At 44.0% G+C, this 14,768-nt stretch overlaps 1 protein-coding gene across 1 annotated transcript in view; it reads left to right on the forward strand.

The window, feature by feature from the left end:
• PODXL (podocalyxin like) overlaps nucleotides 1–14,768 on the forward strand; it is a 47,882-nt gene that overhangs the window by 22,092 nt on the left and 11,022 nt on the right. Inside the window, exon 2 of the mRNA XM_032401554.1 lies at nucleotides 13,827–14,486. Coding sequence (XP_032257445.1) covers nucleotides 13,827–14,486 — 660 coding nt within the window. The remainder of the gene's footprint in view (nucleotides 1–13,826; nucleotides 14,487–14,768) is intronic.

A 14,768-nucleotide genomic window follows, 5' to 3' on the forward strand; every position in this document is an offset into this window, starting at 1 on the left:
GCCCTATTAAAATATCATATAAATCATATTAAGTATTCTTGTTCTTTTAGTTTTTTTTTTAAGTTTATTTTTGTTTACTGGTCTCTACACCCAACGTGAGGCTCAAACTTAGAACCCCGAGATCAAGAGTTGCATGCTCTTCCAACTAAGCCAGCCAGGCACCTCTGTTTAGTATTTTTAGATTAATTTCTGTAAATGCATGTATTATACTATGTAATACATATGTAACATAATACACAATTCACTGATTTTCAGTGCTGTGTCATATTCCAGTATATGAAGATACCATGTTGGCAAACATTTGTTTAATACCTGTATGGGGCTGATATAGCAGTCTTGTCAGGGGCATTCTTATGAACGCATCCTGATTCATACATGGCTCCCTAGGATAAATGTCTAGTGGTGCAACTGGAAGTTGTAGATTGAGAGGTATGTGCACGTTTCATTTCGGAACGCCATACTGTTTTCCAGCATGTTTGTACCAGTTTATGCTCCATGTTCTTGCTGCCACTTGCTATTGTCCGACTTTACAAAATTTTGCCAGTCTAGTGATGAAATAATTCTTACTGCATTTTGCCTTTCCTTAATGACTTACGTATTTTCAGACGTTCATGGGCTTTTCGTGCTGCTTTTTAAATAAGATTTTTACTTATTTGAGAGAGAGAGATTGAGAGAGAGAGAGAGAGCACGAGTAGGGTAGAGGGACAGAGGGAGAAGCAGAGTCCCCACTGAGCAGGGAGCCCCATGCAGGGCTCTATTCCAGGACCCTGGGATCATGACCGGAGCTGAAGGCAGATGCTTAACCTACCGAGCCACCCAGGCACCCCTTGTGCTACCTTTTATGTAAAATACCAGTTTAATTGTTTTGTCTGTTTTTCTATTGGGTTATTGTTCTCTTATATACAGAAGTTTTTAAGAAATGTATTTTAGGAGCGCCTCCATGGCGCAGTAGGTTAAGTATCAGACTCTTGGTTTTGGCTCAGGTCATGATCTCAGGGTCCTGGGGATCTATCCATGGGCCTCTGGCTCCGCGTTCAGTGGGAAGTCTGCTTAAGATTTTCTTCTCCTTCTGCCCCTCCCCCCATTCTCTCTCTCTAAATAAATAAATAAATAAAACCTTAAAGAAATATATTTTAGATATGAATCTTTTATGATTATATATGTTGTAAATATCTTCTGATTCTTTTTCATTTCCTTTTGGTTTTTTTTTTAAAACCTTTTCTTTTTAAGTAATTTTAGATTTGCCAAAAAGTTGCAAGGATGATGCAGAGAGTTTCCTATACCTTTCCTTTAGCTTCGCCTGATATTACCCGTCTTACATAACCATGCTGCATTCATCACAACTGACAAATTAACACTGGTACAATACTATTAACTAAACTACAGACTTTATTCCCGTTTTACCATTATTTCCCCTGATGGTCTTTTTTGTTCCAGAATACATTGCATTCAGTCAGCATGTCTCACTAGTCTCTTCCAATCGGTGGCAGTTTTTCTGTCTTTCCTTATTGTTTATAATCTTGCTGGTTGTTAAGAGAACTAGCCAGATATTTTGTAGAATGGCCCATCAATTTAGGTGTGTCTGCTGGTTTGTTTGTTTTTTTTTTTTTTTTAATGATTAGACTGGGGTTATGTGTTATTTATTTTTTATGGAAGTAGAGTTGACATACAATCGTGTATTAGTTTTAGGTGAACAACACAGTGATTCAACAATTATATACATTAGGAAATGTATATTAGGTTGCTCCCTAGGTCTTTTGGACTTGGCCCACTTCTTTTTTTAAGCACTTCTTTACTTTCTGGCATGACAAAAGATGTTCCAGGCTCATCTTGCATTTTCCCTACATCAGCGCTAGAATCAAGCCATTTCTCCAAGGAACCCTGGTTCATGTTTTTGGAGAATGGTTGGGGATCCTTCATACTGCTGGTATGTCGCTGCTTCTAGATCCTCGGTGGAGTGCTAAGAAATAAATGTGTACTTACCCCTGTGTACGCACGTTCATCTGTATATTTCTTTATCTCTCTGTATACATATGTTAACCCATGAGTTCATAGTGACATCTGTCACTAATCAAACATCACAGGGTTCATTTAGCTTCCTCCCCACCTGCCTTCTTATTTGCAACTTCTTTCTCTGACAGTGAGAAACCTGGCTTGTGTTATTCATCATTTATTTTCTTATTTACCAACCTTGGTATACACATAAAGTAGATTTATTTTATTTTACTTTATTTGTCAGAGAGAGACACAGAGAGAGAGAGAGAGAGAGAGAGAGCACAAGCAGGGGGAGCTGCCGGCAGAGGCAGAGGGAGAGGCTCCTCACTGAGCGGGGAGCCTGATGCAGGACTCCATCCCAGCATCCTCGGATCGTGACCTGAGCCGAAGGCAGACGCTTAACCAACTGAGCCACCCAGGCTTCCCCATAAAGTAGATTTTTAATTGACAACCCATACTCTCCTGAGGAAGAAATTTACCCCTTTGAATCCACTTCTTTTTGTCTTTAGCTTTACAGTACCCAGCCAATAAACTATTTTTCAGTTACTTTGGTCAACTGTGTTCCCCCATCCCTCCAATGAGGTTATGTTATACATTTGCAACATAGCTAAATTTATTTTCATAGTCTCCATTACATCCTAGGGTTTCCTGAACATTTCAGTTATTTTTTTTCTAAATTTGCGCTACGTAAATTTAATTCTTTGGGGTATTCGATTCTATGGGTTTCAGCAAATACAGTCTTGTATCCATAACTGCAGTACTACATAGGACAGTTCCAGGGACCCCTGGCTGGCTCAGTCCGTAGAGCATGCTACTCCTGATCTCAAGGTTGTAGGTTCGAGCCCCGCAGTTGGGTGTAGAGATTACTTAAAAAAAAAAAAATCTTAAAAAAAAAGAACAACAGTTCCATTGTCCTAAGTCAGTTCTTCTTTCCCTTAACCACTGACTTCTTTTCTATTCCTACACTTTTGCCTTTTCCATAATATCATATAAATGGCCTCAAACACTTGTAGTCTTCTGGCTTCTTTCACTTAAAATATCTTTTGGATTCATCCCTGTAATGTGAATCAGTAGTTCCTTTTTATTGCTAAGTAGTCATTGTATGGATGTATGACAGTTTGTTTTATCAATTCCTTTGCTGAAGGATATCTTGGTTGTTTCCAGTTTGATGATGAATAAAGCTGTGATAAACATTTGCATATAGGTTCTTGAGTGACCACAAGTTTCTAGTCCTTTGGGGTAAATACTAAGAATATACTCGCTGGATGGTATGGCAATTGTATGCCTAACTAAAAGAAACTGTTACACTGTTTTCCAAAGTGGCAGTCCTGTTTTGCATTCTTGCTAGCAACGTATAAGAGCTCCTGTTTAACATTTGGCCTTGTCAGATTGTTTTTAGCCATTAATAGGTGTGTAATGGCATTGCAGGGTAGCTCTAATTTGCATTTGCCTAATGACATTGAACATCTTTTCATATGCTTATTTGCCATCTGTATATCTTCTTTGGTAATTTTTCCTTCTAGATCTTTTGCACGCTAAAAAAAATGGATTTATCTTTTTATTGTTCAGTTTAAGTTATTTAAGGAGCGTTCCCCCCCCTTATTGAACTGGCTAGGACTTCTAGTACAATTGTTAAATAGTGGTGACAGAGGACATCCTTGCCTTGTTCCCAAATTTAAGGGCAAAGCATTCAGTCTCTCCACATGAAGTATATTAGCTATTGGCTTAATTTGAAGATATCATTTATTAGGTTAGGAGAATTCCCTTCTATTCCTAGTTTGCTCAGATTTTTAAAAAATCATAAATGAATGATGAATTTTGTCAAGTGATTTTTCTGCATATATTGAGATGATCATATGGTTTTTCATTTTGTTGTTAATACGGTGATTTGCTTCGATTTTCAAGTACTGAATTAGCCATGAGATGAACCTTGCTTGATCATGATGTATTACCCTTTTTATATATTGCTGGGTTTGATTAGTCATTAGGGAAATACAAATTAAAACCATAACAGGATACCACTTCATGCCCAGTAAAATGGCTGTAATGAAAGACAGATGATAACAGTTGTTGCTGAGGAGGCGGAGAAATTGGAACCCTCATCCACTGCTCGTGGGCACGTAATATGGTGCAGTCACAGTTTGGCAGTTCCTCAGTACTAAATACAGAGTTACCATATGATCTAGAAATTCCACTCCTAAGTATATATCCAAGAGAAACAAAAACATATGTCTACGCAGAAACTTGTACACAAATGTTCGTAGTAGCATTATTCAAATGGCCAAAAGTTGAAACAACCCAAATGTGCATCAACTGATAAATGGATAAACAAAATGTGGTATGTCCATACACTGGAGTATCACTCAGCAATCAAAAGAAATACAGAACTGACACCTGCTTTAACATGGGTGAAACTAAACTGGAAAAAGCCAGTCACGAGAGACTCTTCATTATATGTCCAGAACAGGCAAATCCACAGAGACAGAGATTAGATTGGTGTTTGCCCAGCCTGTGGCTTTTCTTCTGCTGTGTCTTCATTGTGAGGATTTGTGTTAATTTAGTGAGGAGTTGGGCTTCATTTAAAACTTGTTGCACCACAGGCTGCAAATCCCCCAAGTAATACCTCTGTTTGTCTCCTTGTTTGGCTGTAAGTCTTCCCTTTTTGCTGCTCTGCAGAGAGTCTGTCTTTCACAATTCCCTCCAGCTGTATTCAACTTATTTTTTTTTAAGATTTTATTTATTTATTTGAGAGCGAGAGAGAACATGAGCTGGGGGAGAGGCAGATGGAGAGGGAGAGGCAGATGGAGAGGGAGAGGCAGGCTTCCCACCGAGCAGGGAGCCCAACTTGGGGCTTGATCCCAGGACCCTGAGATCATGACCTGAGCCAAAGGCAGACTCTTAACTGACTGAGCCACCCAGGCGCCCCTATTCGACTTATTTTTACTTCACACTTGCTGTTTGCTAGCACTTTGGGTTAGTGGCAGGGAGAAGGACATTCTCTGATGTTTTGCTTAAACGTGATTCTTACAAAGGCGCTGGAACCTGGGGCTTGAGGGTGTGGCCATCATTGGTGCTCTGTCTCTTTTCTAGAAGTTATGCTGGACTTAGCACGTATCCCTGCCCTCCCTAGGGGTAAAGAGCTTTTTTATTTTTCCTGTTCCCTTTCCCAGCTGCAGTGGGTTTCCATGAGTGCCCTCAGGCTATAATTTTTTGCCTTTCTCCTGCAGTTAATGCTTCTGTTTCCTAGAAGAAATAGGAGAGGTGAATCTGGGCAGGGTCTCATTGGTGGCTATCATTTTCCTTCCCAGTTTGGGTGGGTTTCCACCAGTGTCCTCGGGCTACAGACTTTGTTGGCCTTTTCCCCGAAAGTAAGGCTTTTTTCCCCTAGGGGGCATGGGGCTATATGGAGTTTCAGCAGTGACTACTGTTTTCTTCCCCTAGCCAGCCCCACGGGGGAACTTTCTCAGGGTTCTCCCCAGGCTTCCTCATGAGCTCCTGGTGGGGTTCCTGGGGGGAGAAAGCCTACACAGAGTGGGGACCTTCCCAAGTCAGCAGCTCCCCAGGCTTCAGAGTAGCCCATAGTAAAACTTTAGCAACCATTAACCGAACTCTGTCCCATGCACACAAATACTTGGGTCCCCTTTCTCCCTGCAGTTGCCTGTCTCCACTTTTCAGGAGAGTTGTTTGCCCACAACCTCAGTTCTCCCGTGGTTCAAGAAAAGTCATTAATTTTCTGTTTCTCCAGCTTTTTTCTTGCTGAAAGGGTGGGAGCAGTGTTCTTTCCGGCTCTCTGTTCTCATTGACTGAAACTGGAAGTCCTAGGGTTCTTTTTTTAAAAGATTTTATTTATTTGACAGAGAGAGAGAGTGTGTGAGAACGCATGAGCTAAGGGTAGAGGGAGAAGCAGACTCCTCACTGAGCAGGGAGCCTGATGCGGGGCTCCACCCAGGACCCTGGAATCACGACCTGAGCTGAAGGCAGACACTTAACAACTGAGCCACCCAGGCACCCTCCTGGGGTTCTTTTGATGCACACAGATTCTTCATTTTGATGAAGCCAAATTTATCAGTCTTTTTCTTTGGTGTGTACTTTTTGTGTCTTGTTGATTGATCACTGTGTATGAACTAGTTCTTTTAACAGACACACATATTAAGGCAGAACAGACTATGCTATAGAGAAGTTCATGTAAAAGGCTAGAATTATTTGATCCTTGAATCCAGGCTTAGATTTCCTATTTGAGAAAAGTGTTAACTACCAATTCAATTTCTTTATGCATATAGGACAAATTATTATGTCTGTTTCTTCTTAAGTCACTCGGGTAAGTTGTATTTTCTTAGGAATGTGTCCATCTAATCTGCTTCAAATTTATCAGCATTTGCTCATAATAGCCTATGCTATAAATGTCTTTTATTATTTTTATACCTCGTATTTTGTATTTATGCATTCTGGGTTGTTTTCCCCTTTGATCAACCTCACCAAAGTCTTTACTATTTTATTAGTTTTTAAAGAAAGTCTGTTTGGAGGCATCTGGCTGGCTTAGAGCATCCGACTCTTGAGTCATGAGTTTGAGCCCCATGTTGGGTGTAGAGATTATGTAAGAAAAAAAATGAGTAATAAAAAAAATAAATTTCCTATATTAAAAAAAAGAAAATACTTTTTGACTTTGTTGATATTTGCTATTGTCTTTTGTTTTCTGTTTCACTAATTTCTGCTTTTATCTTTATTATTTCATTCCTCCTATTTTGGGGGGGTTTATTTTGCAGCTTTCCATTATGAAATTGAAGAGTATATACAGGACCAGATCTGAGCAGGTCCTAAGGAAGTATACATTGTAAATTGCAATGTGGCTCATGCCCTCAGCATGCCTATTCCTGCCATACTGCCACCTTTCCCTGAGCTCATCCCCAAAGGTCCCAAAGAGAATAGTTCCCTGTGATCAGTTGTCTGAGGAGTGAATAAAGCCAAGTTATGTTTATGTGTATAATATGCTGGAGCAGGCAAGAGTGGACTGATGTGGGATAATAGCCCTGTTTAGGGGAGACACTGAAGTAATGTAAGGAAGGAAAGTTCTTCCAATGGGCAAGACTTTGAATAGTTCATTTCATGGTCAGTTTTTTGTTTTGTTTTGTTTTTTTGTTTTTTGGGGTTTTTTGAAGGCCAGCTATACTGAGGTGAGGATCTGACCAGATTCACAGGTAGTAGCTAATGATTTTTAAATAGAAGGTTAGGAACTCAGAAGGAACAAGAATAGGGAATCGGTGCAAGGAAGTTTATGGACGAGGATTATGGATGGACCTCTTGGGATAGATCTGGAATGCAAGGATTTTTATCCCAGTCTTTAAATTTTTTTTTTGTTGTTGTTGTTTTAAGATTTTAGTTGAGAGAGAGAGAAAGCATGAGTGGGAGGGGGGGAGCGGCAAAGGGAGAGGGAGAAGCAGACTCCTCCCTGAGCAGGGAGCCCGATGTGGGGCTCGATCCCAGGACCCTGAGATCATGACCTGAGCCGAAGGCAGATGCTTAACTGAGCCACCCAGGTGCCCCCTAAGCCTGATTCTTTAGCCATCTTAAGTGATTCTGTTAGCAAAATGATGATTATTATTTTTTTTTTTACTGGCTGCTTGGAGTTTATTTTCCACTTGGTGGAAGGCATGGAGTTACAGGGTGTCAGGAAGGCTTGCATGTGGCTTGGATAGTAAAGAGTGGGGTTCTCTCAACTTCCTTTTTGGTGTTTCACTGTTTTGATATAAAAGAACCCAACTGCAGGAAAAAAAAAAGAAAAAAAGAACCCAACTGCTTCTGCTTGCTGCAGCCTGCCTAGTCTACAGCAAGGGGAGGAGGTGAGGGGGGAGGGGGGCCTCTGATGAGCCTAGTGCCTCCTGAAGCCTGGTGGCTGGTGGTGGCCACTCAGGATCGGGGCCCGGTGTTGGCTTTGCTAGGCTGGCCACAGGCTGCTTCCTCATGGTTTCTGGAGCCAAGTCACAGGTGATCGTCCTGCTGGAGGCCTGGGGAGATTCCAAGCGTTTTGGGACTCTAACACTGTAGCCATGAATGGGAGAGTGGACTTCCCGAAAAAGAAGCTTGCCCACCAGTGATCGGGTCGGCCTTGGGGAAGCTGGGGTGGTGAGGGATGGCTTCCCCAGGATACTCTGCACTTCCGCAGGAGCTGTTACTGGAAGGGAACGCAGGCGGCGCCAGTCATAGCTGTGGGTGGCCACAAGCGAGCCACTGAATGAGGTGGCTGCCTTGCTGTTGTTTGTGGGCTGGTGGAAACCTCAGCGGTGACCAACGCCCCCCCCCCCCCCCAGCCTCGGCGTGTGATCACGGGTGGTGGGGACAGGGTTGCTAGGCACAGAGCCCATTTGCAGAGGAGCCCATAGAAAGCCACTGCTCAACCGAGGGGCACACAGGGTTCCATTAGTTGATTTCTAATATTTGAAACTAAGAACCCTGGTTTTTATAGTGAAATAAGTGGGGTTGGGGGAGCAGATTATGAGGTTGAATAGTGTCCTCTCCCGAAAGATGTGTTCAAGTCCTAATCCCCAGTACTTAGTACCAGCGAATGTGACTTTATTTGGAAATAGGGACTTTGCAGATATAATCAAGTTAAGATCATCCTGGGTTAGGTCCTACTGGATCAGGGTGAACCCTAAATCCAAAGACTAGTGTCCTTATAAAAGGGGACACACACAGGGAAGAAGGCATCCATGATGTGATGATGGAGCCATAATTGGAGGGATATGACAGCAAGCCAAGGAATACCAAAGATTGCCACAAAGAAGCAAAGAAAGATTCTTCCCGAGTGCCTTCAGAGGAAGCATGGCCCTGCCAATTTTGGATTTCTAGACTCTAGAACCATGAGAGAATACATTTATGTTGTTTTAAGCCACCTGGGTTTTGGTCATTTGATACAGCAGTCTTGGAAACAAATACATATTTCAGTCAGGGTACCCTGAGTTTATGGAAAGATTCAGTCCTGGGAATTGGATGAGTGGCTGGCTGTGTTCTCTACTGTGGTGATTTGACACAGGTCACAGTTTGCTGAGTCTTGAGGTGGGATGTTAGTGGGCTGCCCCTAAAGAACACACGATTATTAGCCCCTGTCCAAAATTCCTTTTGTTAGATTATTCTGATTACCATGGTGGTCCTGCCATCCATTATGGTATTATACCCACCTTTTTTCCTGGAAATGGAATTCTACTCATGTCTCTACTGCTACCCAAGGAACCTGGTGTCCATCCCCACTGAAGTCAGCATTATCCCCTACTAGCACACCCGGCCAATGAAGAACAGCCACAACGATCTCTTAGAATATGCTACTAGTCTCCTCAACAATATCCCAAATTTAATCAAATCAAAGATACTCTCAGTGATAAGATGAACTATTAATTTTATGAACCACTTAGAAAAACAAAAGACCACTGTCAAAGTGTGATCTACAGTAACTTATAAAACATTCTCATTTCACAGACATGAAAACATGTGCATCTCAGAACTCATGAAATATAGTAGTTCTCAAAGCCTTGGTGAAGCAGGTGTCATTAGAGCTCTTCTAAGGAAAAAAGTGTGAGTGAGCAGATTACACATGATAAACCATTCTTTTTTTTAAAGATTTATTTATTTGAGAGAGAGAGAATGAGAGAGAGTGAGCACACGTGCAAGCAGGGTGGGGGAGGGGCAGAGAGAGGGAGAGAGAATCTGAAGCAGACTCCGTGCCCAGTGCAGAGCGCAATGTGGGGCTCCATCCCACAACCACGAGACCATGACCCGAGCCGAAACCAAGAGCGGGGCAGCTTAACCAACTGAGCCACCCAGGCGCCCCCGTGATAAACCATTCTAACACTTGTATCTCTCTAAGATTTCAGATTTCTTATTCATTATTCCAGGGAATTTTTGGCAACTTAACTTTATTTAATGTAGACTACAATTGAGTCTAGGTTTCAGTTCACCAACTAAGAAAACAACTAGAACTACTACTTCTGACTGCTTAAGTCAGCATATTGAATCTAAAATCTCTGGTATGCCTACCCATATTGATAAATTCAGCGTGATATCATTACCCGTCCTTGATCTAGCACACTCATATTGTATAACCAATATATATATTGCTGGAGTTATTTGCTAGAGTTATTACAGATATTTCTGTGTGTAAGCCTCCTCCTGGGGCAGACTCTGTATTTGTCTTTCTGGGCACACTGGAGTCTGATTATTGTTATAGGTTTGGAAAAAGTGAAGAGTTGAAGAGATGATGAGGCAATGTGGCCTTCTGTGTCAGTGAGCTCAGGTGAGCCTATTAAGAGTTTTCAAGCAAGGCAGGAATGGCATCAGCAGCCAGGAGAACAGCAGTTGAGGATACTGGCAAAGTGAGCTCCACTGCAGATTGAGACTTATGGATACCCTGATTCATCTGCATCCTCTCATATGTCACCATTACAATTCCCAAGGTCCTTTTTTCACATGAGAGACCTGGTGAAGTTATGAATTAAACCAACACTGTAATTTGGCAACTCATGGGATCAAACTTTTACATTTGTCTTTTGGTCTTCTCTGCTCTTCAACTGCAAAGAAGAAGAGATTCCTTTATTGTAGTCTCAGAAAGCCTCTGGTTTTCAGTCTGTGCTTTGATAGGAGGATTTAGGAATTAGAATTTGTTGTCTTTTTTTTTTTTTTTTTTAAAGTAAGGTCTACGCCTACCATTAAGGCTTGAACTCATGACCCTAAGATCAAGAGTTGCATGCTCTACCAACTGAGCCATCCAGGCCCCCCCTGCTATTCTCTTTCTTTAAGCCAGTTTTCACTGGTAGTGGTTTTGTCTCTTCCAGGGGATATTTGGCAATATATAAAGACATTTTTGTTTGTCACAACTGGGGAGAGATGTGTGTATATGTTACTTGCATCTAGTGGATAGAGACCAGGGATATTGTTAAGTATCCTATAATGCATAGGACAACCTCCTATAACAAATAAATATCCTAGCCAAAAAAATGTCAGTAGTTCTGGGGTTTAAGAAACCCTGTTTTAAGCTATTCACCACAGTAAGAAGTGACCACCCTATTCCACATCCCCTAATTCCTCAAATATGCTGGTATCCCCCTCAGTAATCTCCTCTCTTGTCAAAAAAGTATTATGACATGATCAGTTATAAGAAGCACCACTATTTTATGACTACTAAGAAGGAAAAACCACTGACAAACCATAATGGTACATTGATTTTTAACACATATCCTTTTATGTGTGCCCTTCATACTCTTCTGTGTCAGCAAATACCAAAGCCCCTTCATGGTACTTCATTCTAGATGACAGGTGATAATGTGACTGCTTCTCTACAAGATGCCATAGGATACTAGAGTCATGTCCCCTAATACTTGCAGAATTCTGCCTTTAAACCCAATAAAGCCCAAAACCTAATCCTTGAAGTCCTGTTGCTTACAACCACTCCTGATACAAATTTCTGCTTTTCAGCAGCAAAATTGTGCGTGTGTGTGTGTGTGCATGTGTAAAATGTACTGGGTTACTGTGTAGCTTATGGAGGAACCGGGATTGCTGGAGACCACATTTAGGGCTACTTTTAATATCACCCCAAGTTAGGCTATAGAAGTGGTCCAAAGAGGCCGGTACTGCTCAGCAGTGCCAAGCAGTAGGTGCTGCAGGGCTGGCTGTGGATCCTCACTCTGGTGTCCCCCCCACTGCCGCTTGCACTTGAGCATGATCTCATGGTTACTGCCATCAGCGTTCCTTATCATCTACTGCCCCTTCACTCCCTGGCTGGGATGGAAGTGTCTAGTTCATGACAGCTTAGCACATGCTTGTGCTCTAGTCACAAGGGAGGCGAGAAAAGGAAATATCAGTCATTTTCAGTGTATAATAGGCGAGGAGGAGACAAATCCTGCTGCCATCAACGTTGTATTATGTGGGGAGTTCCCCAAATGGAGAAAAATGGCATAGATTCTGATTGGCTACAAAGAATGGTGATGGTCCATGGGATGCCTGGGTGGCTCAGTCGGTTAGGCGTCTGCCTTTGGTTCAGGTCATGGTCCCGGGGTCCTGGGATCAAGTCCCGCGTCGGGCTCCTTGTTCAGCGGGGAGCCTTCTTCTCCCTCTGCCCCTCCCCCCACTTGTGTGCGCACGCTCTCTCTCTCTGACAAATAAATAAATAAAATCTTTAAAAAAAAAGAATGGTAAAGGTCCACTACATTCTTCCCACTACTCTCGCCCTTCTGCTCCAAACAGAAAACCAGGAACAATCCTGATTCCTCTCTTCTCGTCACTTAGTAGTCCATCAGTAGTTGATTCTGTCTCCAAAATATAGTCTTAAAAAGTAAGCTCTCCCCCAATATGGGGCTTGAACTTACAGCCCTGAGATCAAGAGTCACACGGTCCTACCAACTGAGTCAGCCAGGTGCCCCCCAAATAGAATCTTGATCCATTCTCTTTTTGTCTCTGTTGTCAATAACTTTGTACAGCTGACTGCCATCCATTCCATCTGGATTACTGCCCTTGCCTCTTTCTTCCCCATTTCCACACGCTCTCCCTTCCAATCCACAGCCCCCAGAGCAGCAAATGTGTTTCTTTGCAAATCACCCTATAAAACTTCTTTGCTTAAAACCTTCTGTGGCTTCTTTTTGCACTTAAAGTCCAAAATCTTTACTGGAGGGTGATCTTATGTCTCATTTTACCTAGGATATGATTTTTAAGAGAGTCTCCTTTTATTCTCAAAAACGTAGGGTCTAGACCGTAAGTTCCTGGCCCTTTACCTGTAAGGCCCTGATTTTCTGAGCCCTGCTTCCTGCTACACACCGCCCCCCCCCAAACTCCATTCACCCGTGTCTTCTCTGCTCTGGGGCCTTTGCAGGCTCTGTTCTTCTGCCTGGCCACATTTCCTCCTGCTCTCCACACTGTTCTTGTTATCCTGCAAGTCTCAGCTGAACGGGCATCCCTGAGAGGCCTCTCCTCACCACCCTGTCTAAACAGCCCCCACCCCCTGTTCTGTGTATCGTTTTCTTGTTCATTTCTCCCAGACAGGCTCCAGGATTTGATGTTTAGTTGTTCTGTCCCACTTAATTCCTGTCTTGCCCACCAGAAGATAAGCTCCCTGAGGGTTTGGATCATATGTGTCTTACCGTTGTATCCTAGGGCCCACACTTAACAGTTCCCTTCATAAAGAACTTGTTAAACAAATGAATAAAATTAATAAGGCCTTCCTTCCCTGATCTCCTGCTAAGGTTAAGCTACCATGCTGGACGGAGTCAAAGCATGCTGTACTTCTTTTCCTTGGCACGGCTCCCAATTGTACTTAAATGGCAGTTGGTGTCACGTCACTGTTGTCAGCTTCTCCTTCTAGATTATACTTCCCTGAGAACAGAGGCATGTCTCTCTTGCCATGCCTACGACAGGGCAGTTCAGTAGGCATGAGTCTGCTGCGTCCCCTGCAGGGTGACGTGCTTGGGAGCTGGGGAAAAGGGGGCAGAGGGGATCTGGGCGGCCTGGCTCTGTGGTGGCATGTGGAAACCGTGAAGGGCGTGCGTGCGGGCCTGGCGCTGGATGGGGGGAGGGGCAGGGCATTGGCTGCAGGCTTCCACGTGCACTGGGATTAGCCGGCCTGCCCTTTTTCTTCTGCACAATTTCCCTTGACTTCCTCTGCTTCGCTCTTGTTGTCCCGAGAGGTTTCCTGAACTTCCTAAAATCTAGGCACATCGAAGACCCAGGCCTTCAGCCAAGGCACATGGCAGTGGTGGGAGCAAGGCCTCTAGATCCTGGGGAAGAGCTGGAGAAGAGTGGAGAGAAACACTCCCAGCTGATAGCCTAACTCGCTTCTGTGTTGTCTTTGTAAACAGACGTCAAGCCCAGTGGTGGCCCGGCCACCACCACAAAGCCTACAGCCCCAAACGTGCCCATCCCGGCGCCAGCAGCCGGGGAGGCGGCGGGGGCCACAGACCAGACTACAGTAAGCACACTTCCGACACAGACTGAGAAAAGGGTGACGGCGGTGGCCGCCAGCGGAAGTCCCATCACGGTGCCTGCCTTGGGGCCCACGTCAGCCCCGGGCGGGCCAGGTGCAGCTGTCGTGCCCACGGACGAAGATGCGAAGGCCTCCAGCAAGCCCAGCGTAACTGGTGACGGCGCAAAGGAGCCTCAGGGTTTAAGCAAGACGACACTTGGCCCACCCACTAAGTCCATGCAGCCTGAAACCACGAAGAGCCAGACAGCTGGAGCCCAGGGTAGCCCGGGTGTTACCACCAGCCACATGACCACTAAGGACCAGGAGCAGGCGACCTCTCCGTCCCCAGATCGGGTTAGCACCCTCAGCCCCACTTCTGCTCTCCCCACCGGCAGCGCTCCAACAGGCCCTCACCAACCAAGTGCAAACCCTGCTACTTCGAAGCCTCCAGGGAGCCCTCCCGAGGGACCAAGCAAAATCCCTACAGTAGCTTCAAGTAGGTCAGGCACAAAGGCGGGTCCCAGCTCCACGTTACCCGGGACACCTACCACACCACGTAAGTCATGCTTTTTTTTTTTTCTTTTTTAAAAATTAAGTAGGCTCCACACCCAGCGTGGGGCTTGAACCCCTCACCCCGAGATCAAGAGTCACGTGCTCTTCTGACTAAGCCAGCCAGGCGCCCCAAGTAATGCCTTTTTTTCCCCCCCAAGCAAGAAGAAACTTCTGAATGCTTACATTCCATACAGTTGCTCAGCTGGAAGATGGAATTTAGGGTTGAATTCTGTGAATACACCACCTCCATTCAGGCTCGGGTTCCCCCTTCAGTGCCGAGCAGAGG

This window comes from Phoca vitulina, unplaced genomic scaffold (assembly GCF_004348235.1).
Source record: "Phoca vitulina isolate PV1807 unplaced genomic scaffold, GSC_HSeal_1.0 scaffold4, whole genome shotgun sequence".
NCBI lineage: Eukaryota > Metazoa > Chordata > Mammalia > Carnivora > Phocidae > Phoca > Phoca vitulina.